Source organism: Vollenhovia emeryi, unplaced genomic scaffold, assembly GCF_000949405.1.
Source record: "Vollenhovia emeryi isolate VEMERY1.0 unplaced genomic scaffold, V.emery_V1.0 DF939191.1, whole genome shotgun sequence".
Lineage (NCBI taxonomy): Eukaryota > Metazoa > Arthropoda > Insecta > Hymenoptera > Formicidae > Vollenhovia > Vollenhovia emeryi.
In genome coordinates this window covers 659,476-675,362 of record NW_011967175.1, presented here as the reverse complement: position 1 = coordinate 675,362, position 15,887 = coordinate 659,476, and the positions used below count along the sequence as shown (strand labels likewise).

At 47.2% G+C, this 15,887-nt stretch overlaps 1 protein-coding gene across 1 annotated transcript in view; it reads right to left on the bottom strand.

Annotated features, from left to right (window-relative positions):
- LOC105562298 (semaphorin-2A) overlaps nt 1-14,798 on the bottom strand; it is a 162,200-nt gene extending 147,402 nt beyond the window's left edge. The window contains exon 1 of the mRNA XM_012013039.1: nt 14,511-14,798. Coding sequence (XP_011868429.1) covers nt 14,511-14,649 — 139 coding nt within the window. The 5' untranslated portion in view covers nt 14,650-14,798. The remainder of the gene's footprint in view (nt 1-14,510) is intronic.
- Nucleotides 14,799-15,887: the final 1,089 nt, after the last annotated feature.

Sequence of the window (15,887 nt, the reverse complement as noted above, 5' to 3'; positions counted from 1 at the left end):
TTGTGATACAAGAGGGTCGGTCGGGTGCCGCGACCAACAAATCCACCGGCCGCTCCATTCCATTTCATTGAAATAATTTAGAATTGCATGAGGCTACTCGGTAGTTCTCTCCCATCATTGCGCCGCTTCTTACGACCTGCCCTTACGCTTCGCCGGTCCATCCGCAGGCGCCGCCTTTTCGGGACGACGCGTGAGAGAGAGAGAGCGCGGCGATGGCGAGCGGAAAAACCGTAAACCGCATCCCGCCGGTTCGCCGTCCGCGTTTCAACGTTTGAGATATAGAGCGTCGGTGCATACGACACGTGCAGCCGCGCATGTGTCTACGAAATCGCGTCTGTCGCGGAGCGCTCGCTGGTAAGAACCGTTTCGCGGCGGACGCGCTCAAGAACCTGAGCGAGATGTCTGATGCGTTTTACGGAAAATTCTATAAAGTCGCGCGAATTCCGTGACAAATGTCTATTTCGCTCGCGACGTCGCCAGAAATTACACATTCCGCTCGTCTCAAAGTAGCAATTCGATCAGGACTGTCGTACGACCAATATGAGCGAGAAGAGAGATGAGACTGGGACGGTGTCAAGACGTTCTATTTTTACATCTCGCAGAAAATGATGTCTTTACATTAGAAAACGATCAGTCATGCAGCTCGATGTTACTTGGCGGGGAGCACGAGCTTTCGTTAGTTCTACCTTGAATGGTGGCGAGGCGCGTCTCGACTGTCGCAGGAGTGATGAGACGGCATCAGCGCGCGCGCGCGCGAGCGAGCGATATTGAATATTCAAAGACGTCAAATCGAGTCCACATTATCCTCTTATTCCACGGAGGCGCGCTTCGCGCGTCCTTTGAAGCCCCCGCGCCTCGTTGCACCCGAGTCGCGAATCGACGGATCCCTTTTTCGTACCAACGAATCGAAAATATTTGTCGCCGCGAGGGTCAACAAAATCCGTGTCCTCAGTCGAGCGTTGGCTCCCGCGATTCTGTACAGACTTCTCGCCTCTTTCATTTCCATACAGTCATTCTTTCATCCTCACTCTCGTATGAAAACACGGCACAAGTACACAAACTCAAATTACTTTCGATATATAAGATAAACAGAAATATCGAAAATCGATAAGCTACGTCGCGTGCGGGGGATCCAATTTTACATAAATTTTGCGGCCAAGAATACTCGTGACAGATAATGATATATTATCGTTAGAAAACTTTCGCGCTTAACGGAATAATCGCCACAATTATCGTCGAATGCGTGTCGGCGCGGCTGAGAGGCATCGTTCAACCATATTGCACGCAAAGCCCCAAATAGCGCCGCAATTACCTAGCTGTCTCATTCTTATTATTCAGCGTTTCCTTCCGCCGAAAGACACGACAGCGGCCGGTATCCCGGCTATAATCGCATACAACCTTACGGCCACGACGCCTTCCTTCTAACGAGAGATAGCGTTTCTTCCCCCCCTCGATACCCTCCGCGGCCGCCACGTCGGCCGAGAGGTGGGCAATCCGTTAAATTATACTTAATATCTATGCGGCACGGTTCTCACTTATCCCCCGTCCAAAATACACGGTACGCATCGGGATCTCATCATCTCGTTTGAGGGGAACGAAACCGTACAGCCCGTCGCCTCCTCCATATGGGATCCGGCTAACATCTCACTTGGCCGTAAAAATCCGTGTGTTCTTTTATTCCACGAAATCCGCTTAACTACAGCTTTATCCCGTATAAAACAGCGAATGGAGACGTCAAAGAAAAATGGTGAATTTACAAAGACCACGCTGCGCACGCACGTGGTTCTGCTGATTTCACTTCGAAAGGAGGCATTAAATTTCTATGTAAATGGGTTTCCGAACGTGTGTGCGTGTGATTTAAGAGAATATTGAGCGAAACATTTCAGACGCGCGCTCATTTGCCAAACGTAGACACAGCATCGAGACAACCGGTTCCAGAAAATACATAAGAAACGAATTTTACGTGCAGTTAATAAAGCGTTGGAAAAGTCCGACTATCATAGGAAAAATCCAACAATCGTGTCTCGTTAAATGAAAGATTAAACGACAAAACAGCACTGTGCTTGATGACGCTCCTCTGATTTCTCATCCATGATTAATGGATTCGACTTCGTAAGCATCCTGTATGCGTACAACTTTAGTTGATTCCTTGGTCGATTATGAACCCGGCGCAATTCTCGCATTCTCGCCCAATTACTCACGCAGCTTAGATCGCATTCCGTTCTAATCCGTGGAATACTTGCTCGGTTAAAGCGTCTTTGATAAACGATTGCGGTGCAAGAGCATCTATACCACTCGAGAAATGAAACTTGGAGAAGTAGAAATGGCGCAATGCCGCGTTGTTTAATTTTACTTCTTCTTTTCCGCCAATTGCATTTAGCATTGCAATGTTGAAACACAGAACTTTTAGAGCGTCATGTATGAACGTACGTTGCAACGTACAAATGCTTCCGACACATCCATGCAATGTTCAAGTTGATAAAACGATGTAACAAAGCGGTACGTTCCTCACTTTTCAATTTGTACGTTAGATCCTTCAATTAATTAACACGCGCGACAATTAATTCTTTGATAATATTATATATTCCTCGTTATTCTTTGACAGCAAGTCCATACGTTGCTCCTCCAAGTCGCTCGCAAGTAGCGTTATGGAAAACAAGGCGTCGTTTATGCCCGCTAATTTTAGTACGGGCCATAATGTGCGTCTGCGGTCGATTAGGACGCGCTGTTGCACCGGCCAGCAAAGCCCGTGTAAAACGCGTCTCGCAGTCCGCATTCCGTTCTGATCCACAGAATATTCAGTCAGGTAAAGCGTCTTTGATAGAACACCTCTTTGGCACAACGGGCGTTGTGCGGAAGGTGAAGTACGGGAAGGGAGAAAAGGAAGGCGACCACGAGAAGGTGCACGAGAAAGAGAAGGCACGATGGACGGCAGTGTGGGAGGAGGAGAGGTCTGCACGGGGGTGTGATCATCAAAGTGACCCATACCCTGTTAAACGGCTCACGTCTCGATCACAGACAGGCCGGAGCAATGCCGCCGAGTGATACCAAGGGCTGTGCCGGCCGAGGGTGTCACGGTGGATTTAATTAATGCAATTTAGCATCCATCCATCATCTCTCGCGTTTTTGCCTTAACGAGGGCTGTCGGCGTTGCTGCTGTCGCTGTTGCTGCTGCTGCTGCTGTTGCTGTTGCTATCGCTGCCGCCGCCGCTGGCTGATGCTATAGGCAGGTCTACGTGGCACTTTGATGAGACAAGCAAGCCTCTCTCGATTATATCGATACCTGGCCCGCCCCCTTGGTGGAGCCCTTCTTCCTGCCTCGACCTCCGTCTCGCATCGTGGAACCCGGGCTTTACGATCACCCGGCCGTATTAAACTGCGCCGTACAAGCAACGCGTTAAGCTGGGCGCCGGTGTACGTTCATCAGCGTGCGGTTATACGTGTTTGTGTGCGAGCCAGCTGTGCTGCCTACCTGGGTATCGCCTCGTATCGGGGCAATAGACATCGGCGCGGTGGGTAATAATAGTGCAGGGAAAAAAAACGAAACGCGCACAAAGGCGTTGTCCCTCGCCTGTTTTCGTGTAGTCCACTCTGCCGTCTTGTTAGCAACCGCTGCAAACAGGCGGCTGTCGTGTCCCGCTATCCGAGCGACATCGTGGGCCGCATTTAAGTGAGATGTATCACGCGTCGACGGCACAAAGCCGTTCATTTTATAGCTGCTCTTGTGTCCGCCCTTCCGCGTGGCCTCGGACAGATTTGCTTGATATCCACAAGAAGAATTGGATCGTAACGAGTCAGGGCGATCGAATTAATTCCACGTTTCCATCGCAAGAAACGTATTACCGTAATCAGTAGTGTCTCTGTCGATATTTCGCGAGTAATAATTGGAACTGTATTAGACGTAATAGCTCGCAAATAACGGCCGACAACCCTTATCGGCGCGCAGTTCACAAAAGTCGAAAATATACGCGTAGACAACATCTTTATACTCTTATTGCGACAAATATTATCACATGCCTCGGTGGTCGAATTGGTGAGACACCCACCTAGAGTGTAGGGAGGTCCAGGTTCAAGCCCTGGCTGAGGTAATATTTTTCGCGATAAATTTTCTGCATTTTAAAGATGTCGGGTTATGGTCAAGCAAACACTGACGTTGTTAATTACCACTGGCGACATTGAAGAATTCTGATTGGTAATAAGTCGCAAATAAAGTACAAATGTACCCTCTTCGTACCTCACTCGCTTTCACTTTTGTTACAAGTTCAGACGAAGCGTAACGACTACAGCATTGATCGACGATGTTTCGCAACGATACCATCAAAGAAACATGCGTGTACCGAGGAACGATCGAATCAGGATTGAAACGCCAGATCAGCTCCTACAGCATACCGTTCGTTCCCGAAGAGTCGGGAGGGGGGAAACAAAGGCGTGTAACAGGGCGAGCACGGTATCCGCTCGTCGGATCCGCTAAAATAGTTTCCGATAAGGCGAACACGAGAGAATCTTCTCTTCCGGATCGCGCTTCCACAATCGCGGAAATCGTCGCGATTTCAGGTGGTAGTTTCAGTGTTAAGCGAGTGCTCAAACAGCACTGCGCGAGGAAGCCCCGGCGCCTAGGGCAAACCCCGCTCTGCGGTTTGCTCTAGTACGAGAAATAATATTGAGAGAACACATGACACGTATACGGCAACGTTATTAAAAGCCCTCTATATAATGGAAAACGCTCGTGCCTCTCTAGTTCCGTCGTTTGTCACAGAGTCTTAATCAGATATTTTCGACCGTCACGGTTTATATAACCATTCGCCTTGATGACCACTCTTGTTGCATTTAGTACGTACACGATACATTATCATTGTAATATGTTAACAAGTTACATTAAGGGGTCATTCCGCCTTAATTATGCCAATAACACAAACAATTTTTTAATTAAGCGTTTTCTACATCATTCGGTCATTCGAACGCTTAAACGCTATTAAAAAATTGTTTAAATTATGACAAACATTTTGTTGTGTTATTTAAGAATGCCCTAATAAATCCCCAAAAGATTTATTTCATCGTATGGTGTATTTACTGTGAAGAAAAATCGTTAAAAATAAACATAGCTTTTGGGCCGTTAAAGCGGAATTACCCCTTACTCCAACGTTATTAGTATTGATTAGTTTCTTCAAATTGCCGATAAATATTTTTCGCAATAAATCTTCTGCATTGACCGGTTAATTAATGACGATAAATGTGGCCAGCTGTGGTCGAATGAAATTTGGAATTTTAATATTAGCACTATCTACCATTATTTCGTTAATTACTAGTAAACGTAATTAGCGCTGTAAATTTTTAGGTAAGAGTCTTCTGTGCGCTCATAAACAGGTTGAGTAAACGTCGTTAGAAGATTATATGAGTGTAGGAAGCGATACAGGAAGAACAAGATCGTAACACAGTTTATAGAGTCGAGCATAGTGGCCGCGGGTACAAGATTATGCAACGCAAAATGGTCTCAGCTCCGAAATGGCGCCGGCATTATTTTGAATTTAACGACGAGACCACATGCACAACGGCACTTTTACGGAATTAAGGAGATTACTGTACCCGTGTCAAATATAAGCAATTCGCACGTGTACATCGTACCTCTTCATATTCGTTCAGGATTCTCTCGCTTTCTCTCTTCTTTCCTTTTCTCTCTCTCTCTCGCTCTCTACTTTCCCTCTGCCACGTAAAGGGCTTATGCAAAAGACACTGTGGCTGTTCCACGGCAATTCTCGCGCGCCGATTCTAATTCGCAGAAATCGCTTAATCGCAACCGGCCGCGTCGTAATAGATCCCAGGTCGTCGGCAGATACGCGAGATTGGACAACGCGATTGCGACAGTTAAACGATTCATCGTGTGTGCGTATATCCAGCCGAGCCGGAAAAACGAGAGCCGCCACGCATTTCGAGCGAGTCGTTACGCGGTTCGCGCGTGATAGTAACTTCGATCGACATTGAAATATTAGCCGCGTTAGTTCTACAAATGGATTTCGCCCAGGAAGCGCCTGTCACGACAATACGCGGCAATGCGAAATCCTCATATCGACGTTTATCTTCCGCCAGGTGAGAATAATGTATGAGGCCGCGCGAGGGCTTCGTATTAACCGGAGCAACGATCGGTATTAGATAGCGATATGCCGAATCGCTCGCATTTCAGGTATCGGCGCAACAATTATGGCGGTGCGACCGAAGACGGTCCCCGGTCACCGAAACAGCGCGCGTTATTACGTTAACGAGCATTGCTCGCATTAATTCGCGCCTGCACCAGCCGCACGCTTTTCGCGAGGCGGACTCGCGCGCAACCCAGTGCGGTCGCGTCCGATGAATGCGGCTTAATTGGCGGGCGAGGCCTCTAATTATATAGCTGATTGTCGATGCCGTCCATCGGCGTAGCCGCCATCTGCATTACCAGTGATTACAGCGTGACGTTCTCCCTCGAAACGATCATCCGCTCGCGCGCACTCTCCTGCCCCCGATCTCGTCCCGACCGGGCAATTCGGCCTGATTATACATTCCGTTTTAGGGTATTCGGCCAGTAGTGCATTTTTCACGAGCAGTTAACTGAAGTAATTAGTCATTGGACAGCAAGCAGCCGGAATAAACGGTCCGTCCTGGAGAGCGTTTTGCGGCGTGCGGACACGATCGATACGTCCCGCCGGGTGCGGAACTTCGGGGCTTTCCAACTGTCAATTGAATACCGAATGTAGACGAAACGGGTATATCGAGTGGCCGACGAGAAAGATCGATGCGTCTATAATTCCTCGGAAGCTTAAACGTATCGATAAAACGCTCCTGATTTCCACTCTATCGGCAGATCCGTCGGGCGCCGATGGGACTTTTTCGATATACACGGGGGCGCATCCTTACATTAGCGGTAATATCGCGCTTGCCCACTTTCCGATGTTTCCGCCGATCAACGGGCGCTTCGTGCGTATAATACAAAGTGGCGACGCGCTCGCCGCTTAGTTTATTTTTCAATATGTCGAATATTTTTAACGATGTAGCGGCACGGAAATAAAATAAAATGATTGTGGCCGGACGCGCGTTCAACCGCACGCTGTGCGCAGTAATATCGCCCCTATTGGCATTTAGACCGCGGCGTTGCAAACGGTTACCAAAAGCCGCGGACCAGCAGGCGCATTCGATATCATACTAGTGGCGTTATTAATTCCCAGTGGTTCCATCGTATACACGCTCGGGACGATTGCCGTTAATCGTGTCTGCGGGCCGGTTAATCGTTCAGGTCGAGATGCTTGATTAAAGTGGAGCGCGCGGGATCTAGACGGCGATAATTATTCAGGTACTCGATTATTCTTCGAGAGTTATTTCGGCGAGTTAGATGTTATTAAATTAACGTTGTCTCGGGCACGAGGCACGGCCCTCTAATTATCGATAGAGCGCATCAGATTATAATCGATGACCGGAAGATAATTTTGCTCCGAATACCTTCGCTTGCCGAATCTCGAGCTGATACTCGAGCTGGAATAATGCGCTCCGATGTTTCGATTCCGGAACAATAACTCGACATTATACAAATCAAACGAGCGTTGATATTCATGAATCCGAAGCCGGAGGGTGATGGTATAATTGCATTACGCGCACACCCTAAAATACGACGGCGGGGAGAGATCCATTCCGTGTCCCTCCATCGCGACGGGGCCCCGTCGAGTTTTCTCCCGTATAATCGCCCGTGTTTCACGCGTTTCCACCTCGTATCAGACAGAGGCGTCAACCGAAAAACGAGAGCGCGAAAATCCGCCGCGAATTCCAAACTTCGGCTCGGGCTCTTTCTTCCTCAAAATCTCCCTCCGTCGTTCCCGTTGGCGCTCGACGATGGGATTCACGCGTCGCAAGTACATATTATTCCATTCCCGTGTTTCAATTACCGTTTAATTTCGTCGTTTCTCAATACGCGGTTGATCGTTCTGAAGCGCATATATGATTACTCAACCACGAGCTCGATTGCAATTCGCGTGATTATGGTCGGCAACAATGCCACATACGTCCGTAATAATGATACATCATGCGCCGAGGATGATGCGCCCGTACGAAATGGCACGAGCCTGCCGGCGATAAGGATAGCCAATCTATAGGGGGAAGGGACGAGCGGCGAACGGAACGAGAGGAATCGCGCGAGGACAGAACGGGCGACAGGTACGCCTTTCAGTTTTGTGCGGCGAGGGGAAATTGAAACAGCTAACCGCGTTGGCGTTGACGAGGGTGAAGGGAGAGAAGAGGCCGGCGCGTAGCGAAAAGAGGCGACTATCGAGGGAGATTCGGTCGGGAGGGTGCGAACAAGAGGGAGAGAGAGAGAGAGGGCTATGCGGGAGAGATTCAATCAAACGAACGCATATAAATGAGTCGTTTCAGAGTAAAACTGAATTATACGCCGGCGCTTCTATATCCACACGCGTGCGTCACGCGTGCACATACGAGTATACACGACAGGTATCCGGATCACAGTTGCTGTCGCGAACGAACTGAGTGTTGTTATACGCCGGCGAATATCCGGGGGTGTTCGCCGGCGGACCCTTGCACGAAAAGATTCGGTTGGATAACGCAGCGCGGTCCGATGGCGCACTCGAGAGGTCGAAACGTTCGTACAGTCGAGCGAAAACAGCCGGCGGATAAAACGACGGGGAAAGGCGGTGCCAATTGGCTGAAAAGATTCGGGAATATTAACGTTCTCCAATCTGCATGGAGAATTTCTTTTTAAATGGCTCTCTTCCTTCCGCCGTTCTATAGGCGAAGTAATCTTCCGCGCGCCGAGAGGTTGGCGGGGGAGATCGGAATATTGAGATAAGGGAGGAATTACAGATGCGGGAGATGTTTTCAGAAGCAGATGCGTGGCGTGTAATAGCGTCGATTGTACGTGTCCCCCGCGAAGATGACGCGCGACGAATCTTTTCTACCGAAGTAAAGTTATCGCGCGGCGAACAATACAGAAAGAGCTCGAAGAGAACAATCGTTCCTCGCGGAAGAGAAGTGGACGGGCCTTGCAGCATGAGTGACGGTGAAGCGAGAGGGGTGCGGCGAGAATAGCGGGAGAGCGAGAGGCTCCGAAAGATATAAAAAGAGAAAGAAGGAAGGCGAGAGCTGACGGACCCCGCGGTAGGAAATTAAATAACCAAACTTTTCCACAAGGATCCCTAGGGTTACTTTGGAAGCCAACGTCGGGCAGGGCAATGGCAATGGCGGTGAAGTGACTGGAAAGAATCAAAAGAACAAACGGCGGCTACGGGAGGGAGCGAGGTCGCAGAGGGACACGGGGTAAGGGTGTGCGAGTAGCGAGGACCGCAAGAAGTGCAAGATAAACGTGCCACGCTCTACCATTCCGTGTCCTCTTTGTTCCGCGCCAATCCTGGCGTCGCTTCAACGCATTTTCGAACTTTTCGCCCGTCGTCCGTTATTCTCTTCCTTTGTCTCACTGGCCTGCATTGCCGCGCGGGCCCCGCGTCGTCACGCCGGGTCGCCCGAGCGATAAAGTTCGCTCGAAATCTTTCACCACGTTCCTTTCTGCCGGGGACCACTTCTCCCGCGCCAAGTTTCTTCATTATGCCAATGACCCGTTGTGTCGTATCACGTGGGAAACTATGGCGCAGAACGTAGACTACGTCGCTGGCCCGTATAATTGAGTCCGCGTAACGATCGTTGAAGGATCGCTCGCTGGACAGCCGAGCTTATACTCGTGTATCGATCTTCTCGTTCGACCCTTCTTTGTACGGCAAACACGAATATATAAATAAAAGTTTAAGTAATCGTTAATCCATTTTCAACTAGTAATCCAGAAATTACGTACACTCTGACGTAAACGAGAAAGTCGCTGTGCGTCGAATAAAACCAAATCGATAATCCCACTTCTCATTAATCATGCAATATTTCGGAATTATCTTTACGTAATTGCGGAAGATTAAACGTGACCCCGTTTATTGACCTCTTAGGATCAATATACTTACATATAGAGCGACGTGACGACGACGCGACGTCTCTTTTATAATTTATAAAGGGGTTAAGGTGCTCATCGCCGGTCGTCATTCCGTGTATATCGATCACATTTAATCCCTGACACACATGTATATCGAATAGTAATCGGAAACGCGTGCGAGATACCTAGATACGTAAATCAGGCCACCCCGTTAATAGCGTATCGTATGGCGATTGGCGAACATAATAAAGGTGCAAGCTGCTTTGAATCCCGCAGAGGCTGATAATTGGACCCCAGACTTTCACAACACGAGCTTTAGTTCGATCCTCTGGCCCCGGACTCTACCTTATCGAGTCCCTGGACCGAGGTGTCCAGAATAGCTCGAGGTAACGAGACAATCTAGAAACGCGATTTGGCTTAACGACAAGAGCGATTTCCAATCACTGGTATACAACAGAAAGAGAAAATCGCATGATCAAATCGCCGGGATGCTCCAGCTATCTCTAATGAGAATCCCGATAACGAATTTGTCCTCGTTATGCCAGCCAGGAAATTATAACTGTCTGCGTATCGCGGATTTTCAATGTAAAAACGCAATGGCATTTCCAACTTTTTGTCATATCGGTAATGCGATGTTTCTATTACAAAACATTACGGCGCTGCACGGAATTATATTATACGTATAATTCAAACATTCAATGCAATATTCATTGTTCACGATTTTGCGAGCGGATTAGATTCTCTCTCTTTCTCATTTCGTTCACAATCTTTTTACGGGTATATATATTAAAAGCAAACGTTGTTCGAAGGTAAGCAAATATAACGTGGGTTATCACAAATGACACGAAATTGAGTGCCGACACGTGAGAATGTACACGGTGAAACGGCGTGTCGGACCTGCCAGCAACGACCCCTTCATCGATGTTGAAAGGAGCCGCTGTGGCCATGGAGTTGGAAGATGAAGACCTCAACAAATGCCGAGATTTGGTTGCCTCGGATGATGGATGTGATCTTGCCCGAAGGGGGAAACAGCCCTGTTAAGCAAAAAGAGCGAAACGACGCGCAATACGAGAGAGAGAGAGAAGAGTAACGAAAAGACGACACCGATGATGGGGGCAGAATCGACGTAGGAAATATGTACGCACATGTATACGCATGGGAGGTCGATAAAAAAAAACTGGGAAAAAAGGATTGGCACTGTGTCGCCAGAGATTGCATGAAATTGCGAAAGACAGAGAACCTCTGCAGAGAGGGATATTCATCTCGCGTCATCAGGAGGAGGTACGCTGTGCTGTCGACGGATGAATGCAATTTTTCACGGATGCTACGAGGGCGGAAGTCTGCCGGAAACCGGAAGCGGGTTCGGCGAGTCCGCGTAACGCGCGAAAGAGAAACAAAGCCCCGGCCGGACGCGCGTCTCGCGCGTGTATTCGCGGGCAAAAAAAAAAGCGCGGTCTTATCTCACTCACGACGGAGAGAGATTAATGCCGTTTGATGAATCGTGATGTCCCTCCATGCGCTGTCGCGTATAATTGTGGCCATTCTTCACTCCTCGCACAAGTAATATCTGTGTCATGCCGTTGCGTATTTACCTCTGCACGCACTGAATGGTTCGATTATGACAATTTTTCAACTGATAACGCAAGCGATCGTTCATTATGGCTGTGACGTGCTCAATGTGTACGTTTAAATTTAGTAATGTATAAATTCATCTATCCTGGAAAAAATTAACTAGTCTTTTAAATTAAGTATTCAACATTAGACTGTTTATTGCGATGAGTATTTCCATATGCCTCGATGGTCCAATTGGTTGAGACGCCCGCCTAGTGAGAGGGAGATTCAGGTTTAAACCCTGGGTGAGGTATTATAATATTTTTCGCAATAAATTTAAATATGAAATATGTAGACCCTAACACCCTGTCACGGCTATTAGTCCTTTATTCCTTCAAATTTGTGTTTATCACATTTGAGCCATACGAATTTTATTAATTTGTTAAGTATTCATTTTTTTTCCTGACCTTTGTCCTTGTGCAATATAGATAAAATTTGACCGTAATCTTCCTTAACCCGGGTATTACTAAGAAAAAAAGTAGCACGGTAATACGGTTACCAAGGTGGGGTTTATTAAAATCCAGCTAATCTAAGAGTTTAAGTTGTAATAACATGAAATTTTGTAGAATATCTTAAATGAAGTCTGATCCCCTTAAACCCAAATTATATTAATAAAGTTGTCAGAAATTTAAATCGTTAAACAAATTTTTATTCTATTGGCACGGAACAGTGTGAAAATAACGCTGTATTCAATATGTCGAGTTTGTCATATCCCGTCTTAGTAATGATAACTAATTAAAAGCACATTACTACTATTATAGAAGAAAAGAAACACATATATGCAAAGAACACGATAATGAAAAATAGTCAAGAGGAAGACGACAGGCGTACCGAAACGATGAAGATGATAGAGATATAAAATAGAAAAAGAACAGGCAATGGCGTAGATATTACATCAAAGGCTACATCGTTGGAGGTGGAAGTGATGCTTATTCAGTTGGAAGTTGCAACGCGCCTTACTAGGTCTGCAGAAGAAAGAGAGAGACAGAGAGAGAGAGAGAGAACCTGCTACGCTCGTGAACAGAGAACTAAAGAGGAAGCAAGAGGAGGAGGAGGATCTATCGGCCGGAAGGCGTAGATACTTTATCCACGCTACCTACTACTGCGACCGCGATAGATAACTCCCTAGAAAACTTAGTAAAACCACTTTAGTTTGCACATTGGTCGCTTATAACGCCATTTCGGTCGGTTACATCGAAAGCACCTAATCACGGTCGCGACAGACAGACGCCGCATATCCCTGAAAAGAGATTACTTTTTCGCGCTATCACCAAGAAAGAAATCGTAGAAACCGATGACCCATATTCGAGATATGTGAAATATGATATATCCGGCAGAACTTCTCCATTTACACAATTTTGCCGCAAGTTAAAGAGGATGGGAAAGACGCGCGAGCGCGAAATGTAGGAAGAGGAAGGCGCGAACGCGATCGCTGTCGTATCGAAACACTCGTCCCTCAGCGCGAGTGAGTCATTATTATTATATCGCGCGAACATTCGCGAGTACGGTGGATGTAATTAAACGTCCAAGCGCGCTGGTCTCGAATGGTCTAAAAGATCGGAATTTCCGATAGCTCGTTAAAACGCCGGCAGTGCGTTCCGAGAGACGGGAAACGAGAGCGAACGCGCCCCGGCTTCGCTGTTCGCGCTTACCGCCCCGGTGGTGTTGCGCGAGGCGTGATTAATACCGAAATAGGAATGACTTTATTCATGAGGGTCCCACGCCTTGTTATGCAGATCGAATTTACGGCTAAATCATATGGTGCGCCCTCGCGGTCGTCAACGTTACTCTCCTCGCGTTTCGCTCGCGGCGATGGCGCAAAATCGGGATAACGAGGCTGAATGTGCGGGGGATGCGAAGGAGAAAGAGAGCAACGCCCAGGCAGGTGGCTACATTATGAATATGCCTTAAAGTAGCTTTCTAACGGACTACTCTGCAACCGGTGCGCTCTCCCATTCTCTGTCGTTTCTCTCCCGCTTTGTCTCATTGTTTCTCTCCCCCCCCCCTCTCTCTCTCCTTCTCTCTCTCTCTCTCTGTCGCCTATCTCTCCCTCCGGTACTCTACTCTACGGTCCCGTCCATCTCTTCTCGTTTTCGCCTTCATCGTCCTCTATCCGGCTCGCCGGCACGTCTGCCCATTCTCGGACCAGTAGTGAGATAGACGTTTATCTCTCGTTTCTACAAACTGTGCTCGCTCGTGTTGCGAGGCCGGGGATATTCAGGCGATCGATAGGATACCGCATCAGAATCACTCACAGACGAGCGCTCATTTCTCTTGCATTCTTGCCGCTGACTGTAATGTTGCAGCGAGACGAACGCCGTTTCTCACACGTTGCGCGTTACGTATTTCCCGGTGTTCTTTCCCAATTATCCGCGCGATAGTACGCCGCGGATTCTTAATTTCGCTGTTTGTACAGCTCTAATCAACATACCGTGCGTTGAAATTATAAATATTCCTCAGCAAATCCCAGAATCTTTGCTCAACCGTAATACCGCATAATTCCGAATATCATTACGCTTAATTCCCTATTATAATTAATTTATATTTTTCTCATCTCCCTTTAAGCCACACTGAACGTTGATAAATACCAATCATTTATCAGGGAGCTCGGTACGCTCTGTCGGAAAATATATAATTGCGAAAAACCGGTCACGCCCTTTCAACCGGTTATTACGCTAACGAGCCCTCAAAGGTGGAATATCCAATACATTAAATTGAAATTTATCATCAGCACCGCCGTGCTGTCAGTATCGTTGCATTAAACGACCGTGGCGATATAACGATGTTATTCATTATACTCGCGATACCCAATTGAAGAGGCAGTAGTCTTTGCGATGCTAAAGTGATCGGGCTTCTTTATATCGTCTCTTTTTACGAAATAAAATCGAAATTAAAATAGAAATACGTTTATTTAAGAATTCTACCAACCGAGGTGTATCAAGCGATCACATACCTTCATGTAGTTTCTCCAAAGTACCCTCAGCCAGGACTGCCGCGAAGAAGAAGCAGAACCAGAGCGCGCCGACCATTCTTCTAATTCGATTTCTTGACGTATCCATTCTGTTAGCACTTAGATACTGCAACAGAAACATAAATTGTTAGCGCGTGTAGATGTAAAATGAATTGAACGCGGAGAATACAATTGCATATGACATATTGATAACGATAAAAAGAAGTATGGGCGATGAGAGATAAGAGCGGTTGAATGTTGCGCAAGTTTAATCCTTATCGTGGTTAATATTCTATAATGTAGAAATTTCGACGCCTGCTTCGTGTTATCTTCGGGACAATGCGAGTTAAGTAACATCTAATGTTTCATACAGGCCAACTCCGTCGAAAAGCAAGCAAGGCCCGGTCTCATGATCGAAAGATCAGAGGCAGAAGGTACATTGCAAGAAGCGTATTTCCAAATGCACATTATAAAATAGTTCTGCATATCGTAAAGCGATGTTGATAAAATTACAGATAGCAGTCAATTTAGACGAAACGGTAAACGCGTTGGTCGAGTGATACACTGACATATTGACATATTCTAATTACGTAATTATATCATTTTTATGATAATATACAGGGTGTCATGTAATACCCGCCTTACCTCTTATTTACGTATAGAGCGGACTAGACTGAGTCGAAAAGTCCTTTATCATTTAGCAATTTTCGCAATAGTTAACGAGTTATGAATGATTAAAAATCGCTGTCTTAGCCCGGCCTACCGCCCAATTCAAGCGCACGGCGAGATGCGGCCGTCTCGCGATTGGCGTTGCTAGGCGCGCGGGGAGCTGTTTATTATACGTAGCCGTTGCCGTGAGTCATAAACAACTCCCCGCGCATTCGAATTGGGCGGTAGGCCGGGCTAAGACAGCGATTTTGAATAATTAATAACTCGTTAACTATTGCGAAAATTGCAAAATGGTACAGGACTTTTCGACTCAGTCTAGTCCGCTCTATCCGTAAGTAAGAGGTGAGGCGGGTATTACATAACACCCTGTATAAAACGAGATTTCGCTCCTCGTACAAGTTTCAACGCTTCTCACGAAGAAAAGAGCTGCCGCAACTCACGAAGACTAGAAGCTAGGAGAGGCGAGGGCAGAACACGGTCGCGACAGACGCGTCTTAAAATACACAACAGCACGATTAACTGGATTATAAATATATACTGACGTCCGCCGAGGCAAGAGGGAGAAGGAAAGAGAGAGGCGAATCGATAGTTGGCGACTGGCCAAGATTCTCCGTAAAGTACTGCACGCGTACGGGCAATTAAGGGAACGCTTGATAAATCATCGTGGATCGCGCACGTCGCGAACGTCGCGAGACGAGCGAGTTTTCGGGC